This window comes from Sphaerodactylus townsendi, linkage group LG15, assembly GCF_021028975.2.
Source record: "Sphaerodactylus townsendi isolate TG3544 linkage group LG15, MPM_Stown_v2.3, whole genome shotgun sequence".
Lineage (NCBI taxonomy): Eukaryota > Metazoa > Chordata > Lepidosauria > Squamata > Sphaerodactylidae > Sphaerodactylus > Sphaerodactylus townsendi.
Window position 1 is genome coordinate 744,870 of NC_059439.1, and position 18,422 is coordinate 763,291.

General features: G+C 50.7%; 1 protein-coding gene across 1 annotated transcript in view; it reads left to right on the forward strand.

The window, feature by feature from the left end:
• The first annotated feature begins 14,485 nt into the window (after window positions 1-14,485).
• Window positions 14,486-18,422, forward strand: part of C1QL1 (complement C1q like 1) — a 40,798-nt gene continuing 36,861 nt past the window's right edge. The window contains exon 1 of the mRNA XM_048517328.1: window positions 14,486-15,147. Within this exon, the coding sequence (XP_048373285.1) occupies window positions 14,578-15,147 (570 nt within the window). The 5' untranslated portion in view covers window positions 14,486-14,577. The remainder of the gene's footprint in view (window positions 15,148-18,422) is intronic.

The following is an 18,422-nucleotide window of genomic DNA, read 5'->3' on the forward strand; positions in this document are numbered from 1 at the left end:
TGCAAATATATTCAGAAGGTGTTTGAGTTGTTCATTGCCAAACTGAATCAACCTGTCAATCAGCTCGCATCTGATCATCACAGTGGATGATCACATAGTATGTTCCACTGTCAAAACACATTAAATGTGGACTCTGTAGCACCCCTCGTTGAAAGCAGAAGAAAGCAAAAATCAGGCCTGTCGGTTGCCCCGGCTTCTCCATCCCCTGGTTTCTGGTCTCAGAATTGGGTCTGCAATTTAAAGCTATTTAACTTCTTTCTCAGGTCTCCGAGGGAAAAAGTAATTGGCTGAGAGGCTGGGGGCGTGGCTCAGTGCCCCTGAGCCACACCCCTGAGCCACACACCCAGAGGTGGGATCCTGCTTTTTCTTTTTTTGAACTATTACCATCTGGCAGAAGATACAGGATCATGAAGACCAGGACAACTAGACTCAGAGACAGCTTGTATCCTAGAGCTGTGGCTATGATTAACTCCATGGCGATGTGTTGACGTGGTGGGGGCTGCGTAGAGATGGTTGTGTAGGGATGGCTGTAAGTTGGGGGTGTGCGGATTGCAGCCCCCCAATGCCTAGTGCGGATTGTAGAGATGTTCATCGGGGGATGTTTTGTATTTTTGTATTTTCGCTGTTTTGTATTTTCGTTGTGTGGACACAAGGCCCAATGTGTGTGCACAACGACATTAAAGTTATTCTATTCTATTCAATCAGTTCTCACTACTTTTCTAGAAGTGGTTACTAATTTTTTCTGAGTGCCGAGAAGGGGTTACTAAAGCAACCTCCCTGCCCAATAGGGACTGGAGGGGTGCGTGTGTGTGGCAGCACCACTGTTTGAACCCCACCACCATCGGAACCTGTTATTAACATTTTTGGATCCCACCACTGCATACACCCCAAGCACAGGGGGCATGCCCAGAGGTGGGATCCAGCAGGTTCTCACAGGTCCCGGAGAGTAGGTTACTAATTATTTGTGTGTGCCGAGAGGGGGTTACTAATTGGTGATTTTGCCACGTGATTTTTGCCTGAGTTACGCCCTCCTCTCAGCAGTAGTGTGCAGAACTTGAAGCAGTCTAGCAGGAGGTGCGCCGGCGTGCGTGGCAGCCTGCGCCTGCGTGCATTCGTTTCCCGCCCAAGGACCTGCGCAGCGGCTGCGTCCTTGCCACAGCCCCGCCCAGCAATGCCGCACCCCAGAATGCCTGGCCACGCCCCCATCATGCCCAGCCCAGCCCCATTGGCACTACGCCACAGTTTGAATCCCACTACCATGGGAACCTACTAAAATTTTTGGATCCCACCACTGCTCCTGCCCCTGTTCCACAAGCTACGCCTCCCAGCATAAGTGCAGGCAGGCTTTCAAAAGCTGGTCTGCATGGAGGCTGGGGCTGTCGCTCAGCACCACGAGCCCCACCCTGAGCCCACACCCGTGCGGAGGGGTGCTTGGAGAAGGAGTGGTCCCTGGACGCCATTCCCCCCCTACGCCTCTGTTTCAGAGGGTGGGCTCTAAGACATTATACCTTGACGAGGTCCCTCCTTAAACCTCCTCAGGTTTCACACCCAAAATCTCCAGGTATTTTCCATCCCAGAACTGGCAATCCCGTCCCCATGTCCAACAGGTTCTACGTCCGTTTCCTCACTTTAAAAAAAAAGCAGAGGCAAAACGGTTTTGCAAGCTTCTGGTGTTTTTGAGCGCGCAGCCACGCTCCCCACCGCAGGTAGTCGCGCGGGGTTTCCCAAAAGGCGCTGTTCCGAACAGGAACAGAAATGACGCGTGCTGAGGGGTCGCGAGGGCAGCAGAATCGGGGCGGCTGCGTTGTTGCCGTTCTGGTAGTGGGGAGTGCCGCTGGAACCCGCGTTATTTGGAGCGAGTAGCGCACAACAAAAGGTGAGTGGGGAAACGGCCGATGCCAGGGCCCCCAAAGTAGCAACTGCCAGCCCTACAGTGCCTGTTGATGTGTTCCCTGGCACCAAGTTGCATCTTCCCCAAGCACTTCTTTCCACAGCAAAATGTTGCTATTTGAGTTGCAAGGTACTTCCAAAGATCCCAGACCTTTGATTCTGCGGGGGGGGGGGGGCTGTCTATCTGGAAACAGCTGTCCCCATCCCTGTAGGACACTTGGCTCGGGACTGCCAAGCATTTTCTGATAGTTCTCCCCCATGGCAGACACTTTGAGGTGGGCCCCTCCGATTTCTCTCCCCCAACCTAACTTGTATCGTCTTTTGAGCTCGAGCACAGTTGCAGTGCCTTTAGGCCATAGGTGTCAAACTCGCAGCCCTCCAGATGTTATGGACTACAGTTCCCATCATCCCCTGCCAGCATGATGCTGGCAGGGGATGATGGGAACTGTAGTAACATGTTTGGATTGTTTCATCCATACACTGCCTCCTTATTGATGATTCTTAAATCTTAATCACTTTCACACAAACATGTGAACTCTCTGTATTGGAAAGTATTGTGTTTGAGCCAATGCCTGGTGAGGTGAAAGTTGTATCTGTTGCCACTTGTTCACACATTGCTAAAGTTGGGGCCAGCTTGATCCTGTATTCAACGCGGCGATGAACTCACATGCCAAATTACCTTGAGAAATACAGGCTCTACCATTTGGCATTCATTAAGTCCAAGAAAACATGCTTGGCACTTCCAGAGACCCCCCCAAATGCCATGTTCAATGCTGGAGAAGATATTAAAACCACTAAAAATCTTTAAAATGATCTTGCATGGATCTTTTAAGTTGCAATGCAAGAATTATATCGCAAGAAGCTCCTGGCTGACAACATGAAAACTTATTAGTATGAATAGAGGTCTGAATACATACACGCACATACTTCCAATCGGAGAGAGAGGGGGAAAACCCAAATGTTTCGATTGGTTTTAATAGATGTGGAGCTCTGCTGTTTGTTTTGTTCCAGTTAGAACGGAAAGTTTTGGCTGCAGTCCATTGGCTGCTCTGATCCACCATTCGTTTCAGTACGTACCCGCGAAACAAAGCTATACAAGAGTCGTGCTTGGTGGTTGGCATCTGTTTTGGCTCTTTCAAACCTTGCCATTATTGCCAGCCTTTTAATACCCAGGAGAGGCATGTTACTTACAGAGCACCACTCTGACAGTGAATGATGACATTTGCACAGGAAGCCGAGAAGCCAGCAGCACAGCTAAAGCCAAGTGTCAATCGCATTGCAGACAAGCTTAAGGAGACCCTCATCAATGCAGCCATCAGCCATGTTAAATCAGGATTCTGGATTTGTGATTTCTCAAAAGAAGGATTGAGGAAAACTGCCCGCTGACAAAGGAAAACGATACTGCAACCTTTTAAAATGGGGAAAAAGTATCTTGCACTGATAAATATATTTAAAAATTATATGTTTATAAAGTTATTAATTTGTAAAGGCAGTGTTATAAAATGTTCAGTTTATATTGTTTTAGATTGTTTGCCAATTTTGAAAGTGTAAAATAACATATTTTTTCTTTCTCAAAAAAAAAAAAGACCTATAAAATCTTCTGTATGTAATGATTTCCTTTACTGGTATAATATTGTTTCATGTTTTATAAAATCATAAACTTTGTGCAAATTTTTTTTTACAGAAATTTTTATTTTCTATGACAATATGACACTTTTAAATTGTTATTTCAAAATGAACAGCAAAGCCTTTTAACTTTAAATGACGCTTTTTGTATTCAAGGACACTGGAGTAGCATTAAAGAAAAAAAAAAAACCACATAGGATTGAATTGTAATTTAAATTTCCAAACAATGACTACTACATTCCAAAGAACAGTTGAATTAAACATTTTCATAAAATATCCCATACCTCCATGACTTTATTACGCTTTACATAGCTGCGCTTTTGGTTTTAAAACAGCTCCGCCTCCTAAAAAAGACATTTTAACAAGAACAGATGTAGAGACTCTCATTTTATTAGAAAAAGAATCTTGTCACGCAGAATATAAACAAAGTGGCTCTGAAATCAGTTCTTGCATGTAAAATCCACTCTGAATACTCCCTCACATTGCTACATTACCAGTATTGGCATTAAGCATCGATGTTCAGGTCAAATTGAAAACTCAATTGTAATGCAGACCACTAACCGTGTGGATTTGCTACAAAGACTTGCAGTCTTATGTGGAAACAGATTTCTGTGTGCAGATAAGCTGTTTGCAGACACCCACAGAATGGGAAGAAAAACAACCACCATCCGTGCCAGCAGGCTGGAATTACGCAGGTATCAATCATGCCAGTTGAGCTGGAATGCAAAAGGACAGTCTAGCAGCAAGTGAGTAATCAGGACAGGCAGACTGACGGCAGCTCAGAGAAAGGAGGCAAGCCAGGATCTTCTGATCATTTCTTCACAGACTTCATGGACCAGATGGCATCTCACTCTCATTGAAGAAGGAAGAAGAAGAAGAGTTTGATTTATATCCCCTCCTGCAGGAGACTCCGGCTACAACTTCTTGCCCTTCCCCTCACAACAAACACCCTGTGAGGTAGGTGACTTCTGAGAGAGTCTCGCAGAAGCTGTGATTCAGCCCAAGGTCACCCAGTTGGCGGTGGAGGTACAGGCTAATCTGAATTCCCAGATAAGCCTCTACAGCTCAGGCGGCAGAGCTGGAATCAAACCCGGGTTCCTCCAGATTAGATACACGAGCTCTTAACCTTCCTACGTACCACTGCTGCTCCCCAGTTGGTAACTGCAGTGCCCTACTATGTACATCCATAGTGGTGGTCTTGAATGCAGCAGGAAAGCACGCACACAAATTGTTTCTTCCCTGAGAAAACAGCTTTCATGGTTGTGCAAAGAGTACATCATTTGGTGCTCTTCGCCATTTTCAGATCTGGTACACTTCAGAGTCAGCCCAGAAATCTGTTTATTGCCCCGCCATCAGTAACTGGAAAGTAGACTACAGGAAGTTCTTCAAAGAAGAGGCGGGTTTGTGGTTGATCCTACTAATCAATTTGGCTTTTGGAGGTCTCATGCATTCTTGCATTCATAAACACATTCAAGTTAACACAAAGGAAATAACAACCAATTTGCTCCACATCTATTTGTAGGTTTCTATAAAACTGGGCAGCCATTACTTGGCTCCCTACCTTCAGAGAGAGATAGCAATGGCAGTCAGACTCCTTTTATGTTGGTGTATTATTACACTTTCTGCTGAAACAAATGTACACATGGAACTTTTTTTGCTCGCTAAGACTTCTTTCAGCATTGAAGTGAATGGTAGAATCGCTCAAGCAGGAACTCTATGTAAGACCTGGAATATCCTCCCACTTCTGGATCAGCTGCATTGTAAGCTTCCACCGATGAAGCAAAAAATAATTGTGGGGCAAGCAACAATTTTGTGTGATATCCTCTAGGTGGATCATCAGTAGGAATGATACATCCTAGACATACTGTCAAGGAATGGAACATGGCAAAGATGCACTTCCTACCAAAGGGCCACCGGACTCCGGCTAGAGTCCTGCACTTCCATTATTGAAGTGGCCTCCCCACATTCCAATCGCTTTCCCCATGTCTGAGGAGCTAAGCTGGCTCCACTGGGGAGGGTGGGCAGGAAGCCCACCAGCATCCTCCCATTTCCCCACCACCTTCTCCCCACTTCGCCTTTAACTGCTTCCCACCTCCGCCAGGCCAAGCCAGGCCCCACTTGCTCGGGCCCTCTATCAGTTCTCCAAACAGCAAGAAGATTGCACTTCTTGCCACCCTGCTGGTCTGTCCAAAACCTCCCACCGCCTGCCCTCCAGACCCCCAAACAGCAACCCTGGGCAGTGGAACAGCAACAGGAATCAGTTTTGGTGATACAGAGCACAGAAGAAGAAACACTTGTGAAATGGGAAATCATAGGTACAATTAAAACTTTGTTGGCATTAGTGGGTGCTGTCTCTATTGTGAAAAATGACTAGCTGTGCTTTGCTTCATGAACTGTTTCTCTTCGTGGCAAGAATTGTTCCAATGAAATCAAGAGTTAAGTGCGCAGTGCTTGTATGTCCTTTGTTCAGCTCCAAGTCGCATATTACCAAGTATTCTTAAAAAAAGTCAAAGAGAAAGCACATTAACACCTGGCTAAGCAGGAACGAAATAAAGAACGGCTATACAAAAATCAGCATTCCACAACCCTGTGTTCTATACTCTCAGCAATCCGTGTGGTCAGCCCTGAGCAGCTAAACTATCAGTTGGCTCGTTTCCAAACCTCCTGTTAACACAGCTGTACCTCCTCCACACCTTCTATTTACATTCCTATTGAATATTCGTGGGTTGTGATAACATGCCTCAAAGGGGAAGACTTGCCTTTGAGGTCTCTCCTCTACCGATCTAATGCTTCAACAAACATCCACGCAGCAAACTTCACCTTGAGTATTAATCAATTTTAGGAGTAAAGGATCAGTAGGCTCAGGAATTCAATCAGAACCAATAGCCCATACCATTCAGTGCCTGTGCACAGCACATTACAAATATCACTGACTTGCTAAATCTAAACAGAATACGCAGTTAATTCTTGCCAGTCAATGGAAGACACAGTTCGTGAAAAGAAAGGAGTATTGCTGACTGGTATCCATAGGTGATTCCTGAACAGTTTTCTTGGTGAATTGTTTGTTTCTGCAGAATTTATATTTAAAAGTTAATGGGATTATGTTTGTCATACAAAGAACTGAATAATAATTCCAGGGAAATGCCATCTTCAGAGGGGTTTTTTAAAACTCTTTGCTCATTTTAGCTCATTTTTTTCTCCTGGAAGATCTGAAACCAGCCATTTGTTAACATATTTATGTACTACTTTTAGAGGTCCTAACCAGAGAACTTCTAAGCCCCATGTAGAAAACAAGATTTTAGCACATCTGTAATCCTTTGGCATGCACTCAATATGGCATTGTGACAACAAAAATTATGCCGTGGTTACACTGTACACTGTGTCTGATTATAACCTTTGACAGCATGTGTCTCTTTAAATCTCCCTTCAGTCACACACCACTAAACTCCGTGCAGTTGCTAGAAACCCAAATTAAACTTTGCAATTCATACTTTTGATTTTGATGTCGTAGCAACGCAGATCTATTTCTTTTGTTGGATATTTCTGCAGAGCTTGCCTCCAAGGACTGCATCACGGGCAAGGTAAAAGAGATGGTGATACTCTTGAAATGGGAACGAAAAGTGGTAGCCAGCATGTTGCAATGATACTGCAGGTAGTGATACTGCAATGATAGGAGCAGCAGTGGCGTAGGAGGTTAAGAGCTCGTATCTAATCTAGAGGAACCGGTTTGATTCCCTCGCTTCTGCCTTCGAGCTGGAGGCTTATCTGGGGGAATTCAGACTAGCCTGGGCACTCCCACACACGCCAGCTGGGTGACCTTGGGCTAGTCACAGCTGAGCTCTCTCAGTCCCACCCACCACAGGGTGTTTGTTGGGAGCGGGGAAGGGCAAGGAGATGGTTAGCCCCTTGAGCTTCCTGCAGGGAAGAAAGGGGGGATATAACCAAACTCTTCTTTCTACTACTATGCAGTGGGTCAGTCTCTTCTAAAATCTGGGCCTGTCAGAAAACAGGGTAGAGAACTTTCTTGCTGCCAAGAATGGACTCCCATTCTAGCCAAGGGATATGGTTGAGGGTCAAGGTCATTGGACAAGAAGAAGAGTTTGGATTTATATCCCACCTTTCTACTCTAAGGAGTCTCAGCAGTTAATATCTCTCCTTTTCCTTCCCTCCCCTTGTGGAGATAAGGTTGGCTGAGAGAATTCAGAGAGAACTGTGACTTTCAGCTCAAGGTCACCCAGCAGGCTTCATGTGAAGGGAGTGTGGAACAAACCTGAAGTTCAACAGGATAGAGTCCACCACTCATGAAGTGGGAATCAAACCCGGTTTACTGATTAGAGTATAGCACACTTAACCACTACACCACACAACACTCTAAATCCACCTCACAATGCAAGGAGGGTCAGGAAGGTCTCTGTCAGACATGAAGGGAGTAGCACAATCTCTGCTGAAGTTTCAGCTGCTACTATTTTCCAGTCCAGCTAGTGCCAATAACAGAAAATCCGTCTAGGGTAGACAGGGCCAGTGCTTAGGAGAAGAAGATCTTCTTGAGGGCTGGGTTGGGATCCACTGGAATAAAGATATGTCTTCCCTTACTAATCAAGAGTCTGCAAAATGGGTGGCGAGAAACTGTAAACAAGGAGGAACATTTGGGGGAGGGGCTGACCTGCAGTCAGAACCACAAAACTGGGTGGGGGCAAAGGGCAGGGCTCAGTCTGAGCTGAAACCAATTGTGGAGTCAGGAGCTCGACCTGAGAGGCACGCCCAGGCCCCGCACCACAGGCCTTGAAAAGAGACCACGCATCTTTCTGTGCTGAACGGGCTTGGTGGGATCCAATTGCCACAGGCCGGCGAGTTCTGTCGTGTGTGGCTTTATTGTTCTGGAGAGGGTCTTGACATGCAGCTTTAACTCACATTTCTCACAACAGCTCCTCTTAGCAATCTTTCTTCAGTTCAGAGAACGGTGGCAAATGCAAAATCCAACCCTTCCCGGAATCCATTCCAGAGGCTGAGGTGGGCTGCTGGTAGGTATGTCTACCACCTCTGGGACTCGGGCATGTGCAGAGTTTTCTTTCTGTTTACTACTGAAAGGAATGGATTCCAAGCAGATGGAACTAGGAGGAGGGTCTAAGCTTGCGGTCTTCTAATGGGGCCCTCGTACCTTCGGGACCGCCTTACCCCATATGTCCTTACACTGCCTCTGCGCTCAGCAGAGGCCAATCTACTGGTGGTTCCCGGCCCCTCAATGACACGGCTGGCCTCCACCCGGGCCAGGGCTTTTACGGCCCTGGCCCCTGCCTGGTGGAACACTCTACCACCAGCTGTCCGGGCCCTGCGGGACCTTGGAGAGTTCCGCAGGGCCTGTAAGACTGAGTTGTTCCACCCGGCCTTTGGGGAGGCCAGCCGCTGATGGTGTGTGCCCCTCCTGTCCCTCCCTTTAACATCTTGGGAGTTTGTGACATCAATACCGTCCCCCTCTCTGGGGGGGGGGGGTTTACTGATAGTTTTAATGTCGTACGCCAAATGACTCATAGAACGCTGTAATTTTATATATTTTAATGATGTTGATATCTTAATTTTATTGTTATTGTTATATTGTTTGGTAATATTTGTTGTTCACCACCCAGAGCCCTTAGGGGATGGGGAGGTTTATAAATGCAATAATAAATAAATAAAATAAATAAATAAAAATGGTGCAAGTCCTATGGCACGGGGGGGGGAGGGGCTCCTGTCTTGGAGGAGGGGCTCAGTCACTTGTTTCTGCAGTCCAGACTGGGTAGGGTGTCTACAGAGGTCCACATCCAGCTGTCCCCTGAGGCATTTGGTGCTCCCTCCCCACCCAGACTTCCCAAGATCAAGAGAGGTTCCCTGTTTCCATCTGCGTTGCAGAGCGAATGAGATTGAAGGACCACAGCTGGGCGTTATTACTTACAAGATAGGGGAGGGGGGCAGCTGTTAGGTGAGGCAAGGGAGCAGACTTGGGAGGGGGGCGGGAATATCATGACAGGGTAGCCTATTGTCCACTGTTTTAAAATGGATTTTTCACCACATTATTTATAGTCCCCTTTTTCAAGGTGGGGGACACATCGCAAGTCAGCGCAACCAACAGAATAAGACAGGTGATAACCAAAGCAACAGGGGTAGGATTATAGAAATCTGAAAACGAAGCATAAAATGTTATATTTTTTGGCATTTTCTGCTTCAGGAGCCAAAGTGTCTTGCCAGCATGGGGTGCTAGGATCTGGGAAACCCTGGTTTAAATCTCTCTTGCACCCTGGAAGCTTGCGGGTTGCCTGTGGGCCAGCTGCACACTGACCTTGGCTAGTATTTGGATGGGAGAGCTCCAAAGAAAACCAGTGGCAGGAAATGACAAACCACCTCCAAACATCTCTTGTCTTGAAAACCCCACCAGGGGTTGCTATAAGTCAGGTATGACTTGATGGCAAAAAAAAACCCCAGACAAGAAAAATTAGAGGGGGGATCCAGAGCTAAAAGAAATCTATTGCTGCATCCATGCGCCACTCCAGTGCATTTTCGACAGAAGTTGCTGTTAGGATTTTGCGACCTGGTCACCCCACTCCTTCTCGTCCCAGCGCAGGGGCTGGTGGAGCTTTGCCTCACGCGATGCTGCGTCTGTCCTCCTAAAATTGGAGGGGTAGCTTTTAAAAAAAAAAAATCTGTGCTAATTTTGTGCATTTCCATCTCTGTGACCCATTCCTAAGTTCAAACTCGGGGACGGAAAGTGACTTATTATTGATTTATTATTGACTTTTTAAAATAGTCTGCCTTTCTCACTAGAAGAAGAAGAGGAGTTTGGATTTTGACCCCCACTTTTCTTAACTGCAAGAAATCTCGAAGTGGCTTAACGATAGTTTCCCCGGCAAACCTCTTGTGAGGTGGGTGGGGATGAGAGAGTTCCGAGAGGACTGTGACTAATCCAAGGTCAACCAGCAGGCTTCAGGGGCAGGGGCAGGGAAACCAGTTCACCAGATTAGAATCCACCGCTCTTAACCGCTATGCCACGCTAAAGATGAATTAAAAGATGGGAAACTTGGATAAGACTAAGGCTCATTCCGCACAAGCAGAATAATGCACTTTCAAACTGCTTTCAGTGCTCTTTGAAGCTGTGCGGAATAGCAAAATCCACTTGAAGAAGAAGAAGAAGAAGAGTTTGGATGTTTATCCCCCCTTTCTCTCCTGCAGAAGACTCAAAGGGGCTTACAATCTCCTTGCCCTTCCCCCCTCACAACAAACACCCTGTGAGGTGGGTGGGGCTGAGAGAGCTCCGAGAAGCTGTGACTAGCCCAAGGTCACCCAGCTGGCGTGTGTGACTAGCCCAAGGTCACCCAGCTGGCGTGTGTGGAAGTGCACAGGCTAATCTGAATTCCCCAGATAAGCCTCCACAGCTCAGGCGGCGGAGCTGGGAATCAAACCCGGTTCCTCCAGATTAGATACATGAGCTCTTAACCTCCTACGCCACTGCTGCTCCTTGCAAACAGTTGTGAAAGTGGTTTGAAAACGCATTATTTTGCGTGTGCGGAAGGGGCCTAAGATACTGGTCAGCAACTGGAGGGGGCTATTTTGGGCCTATTTCAAGAAGGCAAAGGTGGCAGGGTAGTAGCACATTATCCCCTCCTCACTGCCCAAGGATTTTGACTTGAAGGTCTATTGCCACGGTAACGTCTGCATAAGGGTCTCCCGTCTGGCTGAGGAAGCGAGTGTGGTCCACTGTGGTCCACTGCTGACCTTCAGAGGCAGCGAAAGGAACCAGTATCTGTTTTCTGTCTGGTGACCCCATCGCCTTTTCAAGGCAAGAGAGGTGATTGGCTGGCCCCTGCCCGCCTCCTCCGCTCCGTGCTCCGTGGGCGACCCTGGACTTCTTTAGTGGTCCTCCATCCAGGGCTGATCCTGCTGAGCTTTGGAAATCTGAGGAGATGGAGTCAGCCAGAGTCTGGGCAACAGCAAAGGAAGGAAGGAAAACATGGCAAAGGACTCTGCAGTTGGACTGGCCTGGTGGGTCAGGGTCTGTTACTCCAGTCAACAATAAGACTCAGGGAAGGTTCAAGAGCTTTATTTGGAACTGTGTCAGCCCAACAGCCAGACGGCCGAAACTGGGGTTTGGCTCTCTGGCCCCTGAAGGTTACAGTTTGACTCAACCTCCCCCTCCCCCCGCCCTCCCATTCCCACAATATCAGCATGTGAAAGGACAGTGAGAAAGAGACATTGTTGTTGTTGGGACAGGCAGTTTACTCCCTCTGGAAGGCAGATAAGGAGAAACAGTTAAGCACTATTGAGCTAGTTACTGGCGAGCAAAAGAAAGAGGCCCCACAGCCTTGGGCGATGATAACGGCTGGGCCGTCTGCAGCTGAGGTGTGGACGTGCAATTTGCCAGGTCAAGGATGGCACAGGCCTCGTGGCAAACGCTGACAACAGCAGCCTTCAGTGCTGAAGTTGACCATATCATGTGGAGGGGGTGAACTTCCTGAACACCCAGACAAGTCGCCATTTCCCCTGAAAAGGGTCACTCCCGAGGCTGAAAGACTAGACAGGCATCCAGTTCGCACAAACACGCTTCAGAAACGCCTGTAATGTGAACGGTTGCGATCTTAGGATAGGGCTACAATCTTACACAGCCTGACTTGGTCCACAGCAAACGCACATTGCGTTGACTTTTAAAACAAAGGTTCTCAAGGGATCCTTTAGATGTGGGTTTGTGACAAATTGATTGAGATTTGTGTCAGTTTGTGCAAATGAAGACACTCCGTGCAAGTCAAAGGAGAGCATCTTGACAAAAAAGGAGTGAAGAGGTCACGGGAAAGGAGAAAAACAGTGGAAAAGGTTGTGTGTTGAAGGGGACGAGGAGAGAGAATTAACCATTACACTGCCAGCGCTAGTCTCTCTCTAAACGAGTCTCTCCCTATGAGCCATCCTTTCGAATCATTCAACTGCTCTCCTCCAGCCAACAAAGGATGCAGACATGGAAGGGAGGGGAGGGGGGGAGCTTGGAGGGGCACGAAGTGGTTGTGAGCTGACAGACCAGTCACGGGGAATCAGCAAATGAAGGCAAGAGATCAGAGATGATAGCCAGGCAGGAGCTGCAGACAGAACTAGATCATATTCCTTTGGATGGCAGAAATATGTTGGAACTTCTCTCTCCCCTCGCCCTCACTCTCTACATGGGCAACTGAGGACCGTCCCTCTAAGATGGATCAAGAATATTGCTGCCCTCCCCCACCAACCCCCCCGCCCTCCCCCAAATAATTCTTTAACTTGCAAAGCAAGGATCTGCCGAAGGCACAAAGAACTGTTCGCGTCGGCTTGGCTGGCTTCTCTCTCTGAAAAGCTCTCCCCGTGAAATAGACGTTCCTATCAGAATTATAGCCCCCCACCCCACTTTTTTGGGGTCGGGCGTGGTTTGCCACTTTCTCTCCCAAATAGAATTCTGAAAACTCTTGCTGTTTCAGGGTTAAGGTTTGACCCCATAACTCTGAACCCCAAAAAGCTCATGCAGTGATCCTGCGTTAACCGCCCCACCGCATCGACGGGCTTCTTTTTACAAGAGTTCTCCTGCCTTTGTACATGGAGGTTTCATTGTTAGCCATTGTGGCTCACAGCAGTGTTTTTGCTGGATCTCCTCCCCCCTTTTAAAGGTTTTTTTTAATCGTGAATTTGCTGGATCCTTTTTTAAAAAATGAGCACTTTAGCATGAAAATACCCCCCCCCCCAACAGCTAGTTCCTAAAGTTTAAAATATCGCAAAGCTGCACAGCCAGGAAGATGCAATATGGCACAACCTCTCCACCATTCGTATTTCCTGACTGTCTGGTCTGTCTGCCCCGACCGCGACGCGTGGAGTGCCGGCCCGCCGCTTCCTTTCCACGGCTGCTTCTGCCTCCTGGTAAAAGAGCCCCGGACGTTAATCGGGGCAGCCCCGGTTGATTCCGGGGGGCTTCCGGGGGCTGCCTGGGCCGGCTTGGTTCCGAGGCTGGTTCAGGTCCCGGGTCCCGGCATCGGCCGAACGAGGGCGTCTGGAGAGGTCCGTCCAGGGCGCGCCCGAGCGAGCGGCCTTCTCGCGAGGAAGCAAAGTTTCCAGACAGGGTCGCGCGGTGGTCGAGGAGTCCCGACCGACCCTTCCTTTTCGGATCAGCCAAAAAGCCCAACAGACTCGTGCAAGACGTGGGGGGGACGACTCGGGCTCCTTCTCTGAGGGGCAGCAGCGTGGGGGGGGGGGATCTGGGCGGCTGCACGAGCGCCTGGCGGCTGAGGGAGACCCGGACCCAGAAAAAGAGCGAGCGAGCGAGAGAGCGAGAGAGGGAGCCCCTCGGCCGCCCCGCAGCGGCGCTCCTTTTCAGCACCGGCGCTCCGCGGACAGCTCCCGAGCGCCGAGCCCCGCAGCCCGGACGGGGCGGCCCCGAGGGGAGGGGGGGAGGGGGGTCCCCAGCCAGGCTCGCTGCCCTCCCCAGGGGAAGGGGAGGGGGTCGAAGGGCTGCCCGCCGCCCCCTCCTCCCCGCCTGCCTTTTTTCCCTAAAAGGGGGAGGAGGAAGAGGAGGAGGAGAAGGGCCGAGTGAGGAAGGGAGTGGACGGGCGGGGCGGGCGGGCTGGGGGGGGATCGATGCGGGCCTCTCGCGGAGATGCGCTGAGCACAGCCAGAGCGCCAGGCGCGGACAGGAGAGGAGAGGAGAGAAGGGCAGTCCCGCTCCGGCTCCGGCTCCGGCTCCGGCTCTCCTCCTCGGCGGCTCCCCCGCCCCCCGGCTCTTCCGCCACCGCCGCCGCCGCCGCGCCCCGGGCTCGCCCCCTTTGGGACCCCGCGCCGGCCGCCCGGCCCCCGCTGGCTTGAGGCGTCCCCTGCGGCGGCCAGAGGGGCGGGCGGGCGGGGGGCTGCCCGGGGGGCGCTCGCGGTGCCCTCGCGCTCGACGGGGCTCCCTGCCGGGGCGGCCGTTCCTTCTCCGCGCGGCGAGCCGGGCCCTCCGCCACCATTCCGGGCGCCGGGAGGCAGCGCGTCCAGCCCCTGCCGCGGCTCAGCCTGGGCAGGAAGACGCTGGTGGCGGCGGCCGTCGGGGTGGTGATGCTGCTGCTGCTGGTGGTGCTGATCCCGGTGCTGGTCAGCTCGGTGGGCCTGGACGGCCACTACGAGATGCTGGGCGCCTGCCGCATGGTCTGCGAGCCCTACGGCCCGGCCGCCCCCACCAGCGCCAGCATCCGCGCCAGCGGGCCGCCCCTGCCGCCCTCCACGCTGCTCCAGGGCCCCCAGGGCAAGCCCGGCCGGCCGGGCAAGCCGGGGCCGCCGGGGGAGCCGGGGCCGCCGGGGCCCGTGGGGCCGCCGGGCGAGAAGGGCGAGGCGGGCAAGGCCGGGGCCCCGGGGCTGCCGGGCCCGGCCCTGGCCAGCGGGGCCATCAGCACGGCCACCTACACCACCGTGCCGCGCGTGGCCTTCTACGCCGGCCTCAAGAACCCGCACGAGGGCTACGAGGTGCTCAAGTTCGACGACGTGGTCACCAACCTGGGCAACAACTACGAGGCGGCCACCGGCAAGTTCACCTGCAACATCCCCGGCACCTACTTCTTCACCTACCACGTCCTGATGCGGGGCGGCGACGGCACCTCCATGTGGGCCGACCTCTGCAAGAACGGGCAGGTAGGCCGCCCCGACGGCGCCCACGACGGAGCCAACCCTGCCCCCCCCCCGTCTCCGGGCCCCCGGGGCGTAAAAGCGCACGGCGCTGGAGCCAACTGCACCGCCGCACTCCCCCGTCCCTCCGGGGGAGGGAGAGACCCCGGGCCCAAAGGGGCGCAGCCTCTCCTCGCCGGAGGCAACCTGTCCCAAAGTCGCCTTGCCTTGGGATCGAACCCCAGGACCCCAAAGAGGGGGCCGCGGGTCGGGGCGCTCCCCCAGACAAAGGGGAAAGGCGGGGGGGGGGGAGAGGGAACGGGCACTCTAGGAAGACATTTCAGCGCAGAGGTGGCGAGAAATCTTCCTCTTCTCTTGGCTTCGCCCGGGCACGACAGCACCCCGTCGCCGCCTGTCCGCATGGGGTGCCTTCTGCCGATCCAGATATTTGGGAGACACTCGAGGGTGACAGGATCGTCACCCATTCATTGCGAGCCCCTCCTAGCTGCCCTCGACTCCCCTCTCCTGTGTTGAGGGGCTCTAAACCCACCCAGTGGAAGAGACCCCCTGGAACAGGCTCCAGAATGAGTGGAAGGGGCTGATGGGATTTGTAGTCCATGAACATCTGGAGAGCTGCAGGTTGCAGACCCTTGGCCCAGGCAGACGACTCTCCTCACACACACAAAATGTGCAGCCTTCCCAGAGATGACAAAAGGGTCGAGAGGAAGCCACTCCGCCCCCCCCCCCCCCCCGCAAATGCCTATCCTTTTTCTTGGGAATTATCTAAATATAATTTGGTAACATCCCCGGGTATGGGGAGCCAGCGGGACCTACACAGGCAGGCACGTGTAACCTCTCCCCCACCCCCAAGTCAGAGGAGCAGCCTTCAGCCCATTTCCTGGGTCGCCTGTTTTCCCCCCCCCCCCCCCCCACACTTCTGGGGGAAAAGCGCAGAAGTCTCTGAGTCTCCCTCGGCCTAAGTTCTGGGCTTCTCTGCTTCCAGTGTGGCCCAGCATCCTCTTTCTCTTCGAGAAATCCATCCATAACCCCCCTTTCTCGACCACTCTTCCACCTGCCAAGCCTTCTTGTGAACGCCCCCCCCCCTTAGCATTTTGATTCCATTTCTTCTACAGGACTCTAATCAAAAAGGGGGGAATAAAGGCCGGGACCCCCGTGAGTGGATAGATGGAGGGTCCGTCGGGATATTGTGAAGCTTTTTAGATCTTTGGAAGGTGTTTGTACTTTGTGGATTGTTTTGGAGCAGGGCTCTGCTGGGCCAGTTCAGGTAATTTAAAAACTAAAAATGGGTTGCGGGAGCAGGAAAGGGCTGCCCCCCTCCTTGCTTCCTCCTCCTCCTCCTCCTCCTCCTCCTCCTCCAGCCCTGCCGTTGTCTTCTTAATCAAACTGGCCCTTTGCGATAGCGCCAGTTAATCCTGCCAGAGGGGGACCGGCAAAGGCCTCTTGATGCTTTCTAATTGAATTTCATAATTAAGTCCAGCCTCCACAGAACTGCTTTTCAAGCCCCATCCACTCACAGATCCATCTCTGTCTCCTTTTGTCTGCGTGCGCGCATACACCCCCCCCCCCCAGAGATAACTGGGCTGCGCTTAACACCTGGATGCTCCCACAGACATCATCTTGCACCTTTGTGCTCTGAATTAACGCTGAAGGAAATTGTCTGGCCCCTCTTCTGCTCGGGGCTGCTGAGTATCCCCTCCTCAGTCAGAGGGGAGCGTGGGAAGGCTGAGGCGAACTTCCTGCGAGTGTGACAGGAGGGCGTTGGTGCATCAAAGGATGATTCATCTGTATAGCATCTTCTTAAGCGTAAAGCAAAGCACATGTGTACCTGTGGGGACCTGTGCACCTTTCTGGGCCTTCAAGTTCCCACAGAAACAGCCGGGAACAATTCCTTCCAGGCAGATACTTCAAGTGCCGCCATCAACAAATACAAAAGTAGATTATTTCCCTTTTCAGAGGGGACAGGGAGGCTTTTCAGAGTTTAAGAGCACAACGCATTTAAGAAGGGGGGGAATATAGAATCGAAGGGTTGGAAGAGACTCCAGGGGCCATCAAGTCCAGCCTCTTGCTATGCAGGAACCATTTTGGTTACCCTCCTCTAGACCCATTCCAGCTTTTCAATACCCTTCTTGAATTTCAGGGCCCAGAACAGGATACAGCATTCCAGGTGAGGTCTAGCCAGTGCAGAATAGAGAGGTACTGTTACGTTCCTCGATCTCAACACTATATTCCTATTGATGCAGCCCAGAATTGCATTGACTTTCTTGGCTGTCGCATCACACATGTTCAGTTTGTGGTCTACTCAGTCTCCCAGATCCCTTTCGCATGTACTGTGGTCAAACCAGGTGTCCCCCATCCTATATCTGTGCATTTCATTTTTTCTGCCTAAGTAAAGTATCTTACATTTATCTCTGTTGAAATTAGTTTTCTTTGTTTCGGTCCAGTTCTTTAATCTGTCCAGGCCGTTTTGAATTCTGACTCTGTCCTCCGGGGGATTAGCGACTCTTCCTAATTTGATGCCATCTGCAAATGTGATAATTAAGTCCGGCCCAGAGGTAGGATTCGGGGGGTTCCGAAGGTTCTGTAGAACCCGTTGTTAAAATTTAAAATATCACTTTTTAAATACTTAAAATATGTTTTATTAAGAATTAATATTTTTAATACTTAAAATAAAAAAGTGATATTAAAATATTTTAAATACTTTTTAACAGTCATTATTTGAATCCCAACCCCTTCGGAACCTGTTGTTAAAATGTTTGAATCCCTCCATTGGTCCAGCCTCCACATATTGAACCCAGGACAGAATCCTGTGGGACCCCACTAGTCACTTCTCTCCAGGATGAAGATGAGCCATTAATCACCACCCTTTCGGTTCGGTCAGTCGGCCAATTAGAAATCCATCTAAAAGTAGCATTGTCTAGTCCACATTTCACTAGCTTACTTGTGAGAATATTATGGGGCACCTTGTCAAAAGCTTTACTAAAATCAAGGTATGATACGTCCACAGCATTCCCTTCATCTACCAAGCTTGTCACTCTATCAAAAAAAAAGAGAGATATAAGATTCGTCTGGCCCAGGGGTCTGCAATTTGCGGCTCTCCAGATGTTCATGGACCACAATTCATATCAGCCCCTGCCAGACATGCTGGGAATTGTAGTCCATGAACATCTGGAGAGCTGGGGTCTGCTGGCCTGACTAGTTCTTGAGAAAGCTTAGCCATGATGACTTTTTGTGGTTGTGGCATTCCCTCCTAAGTGCTTATACCTTTCCTTGAAGGCCTTGCT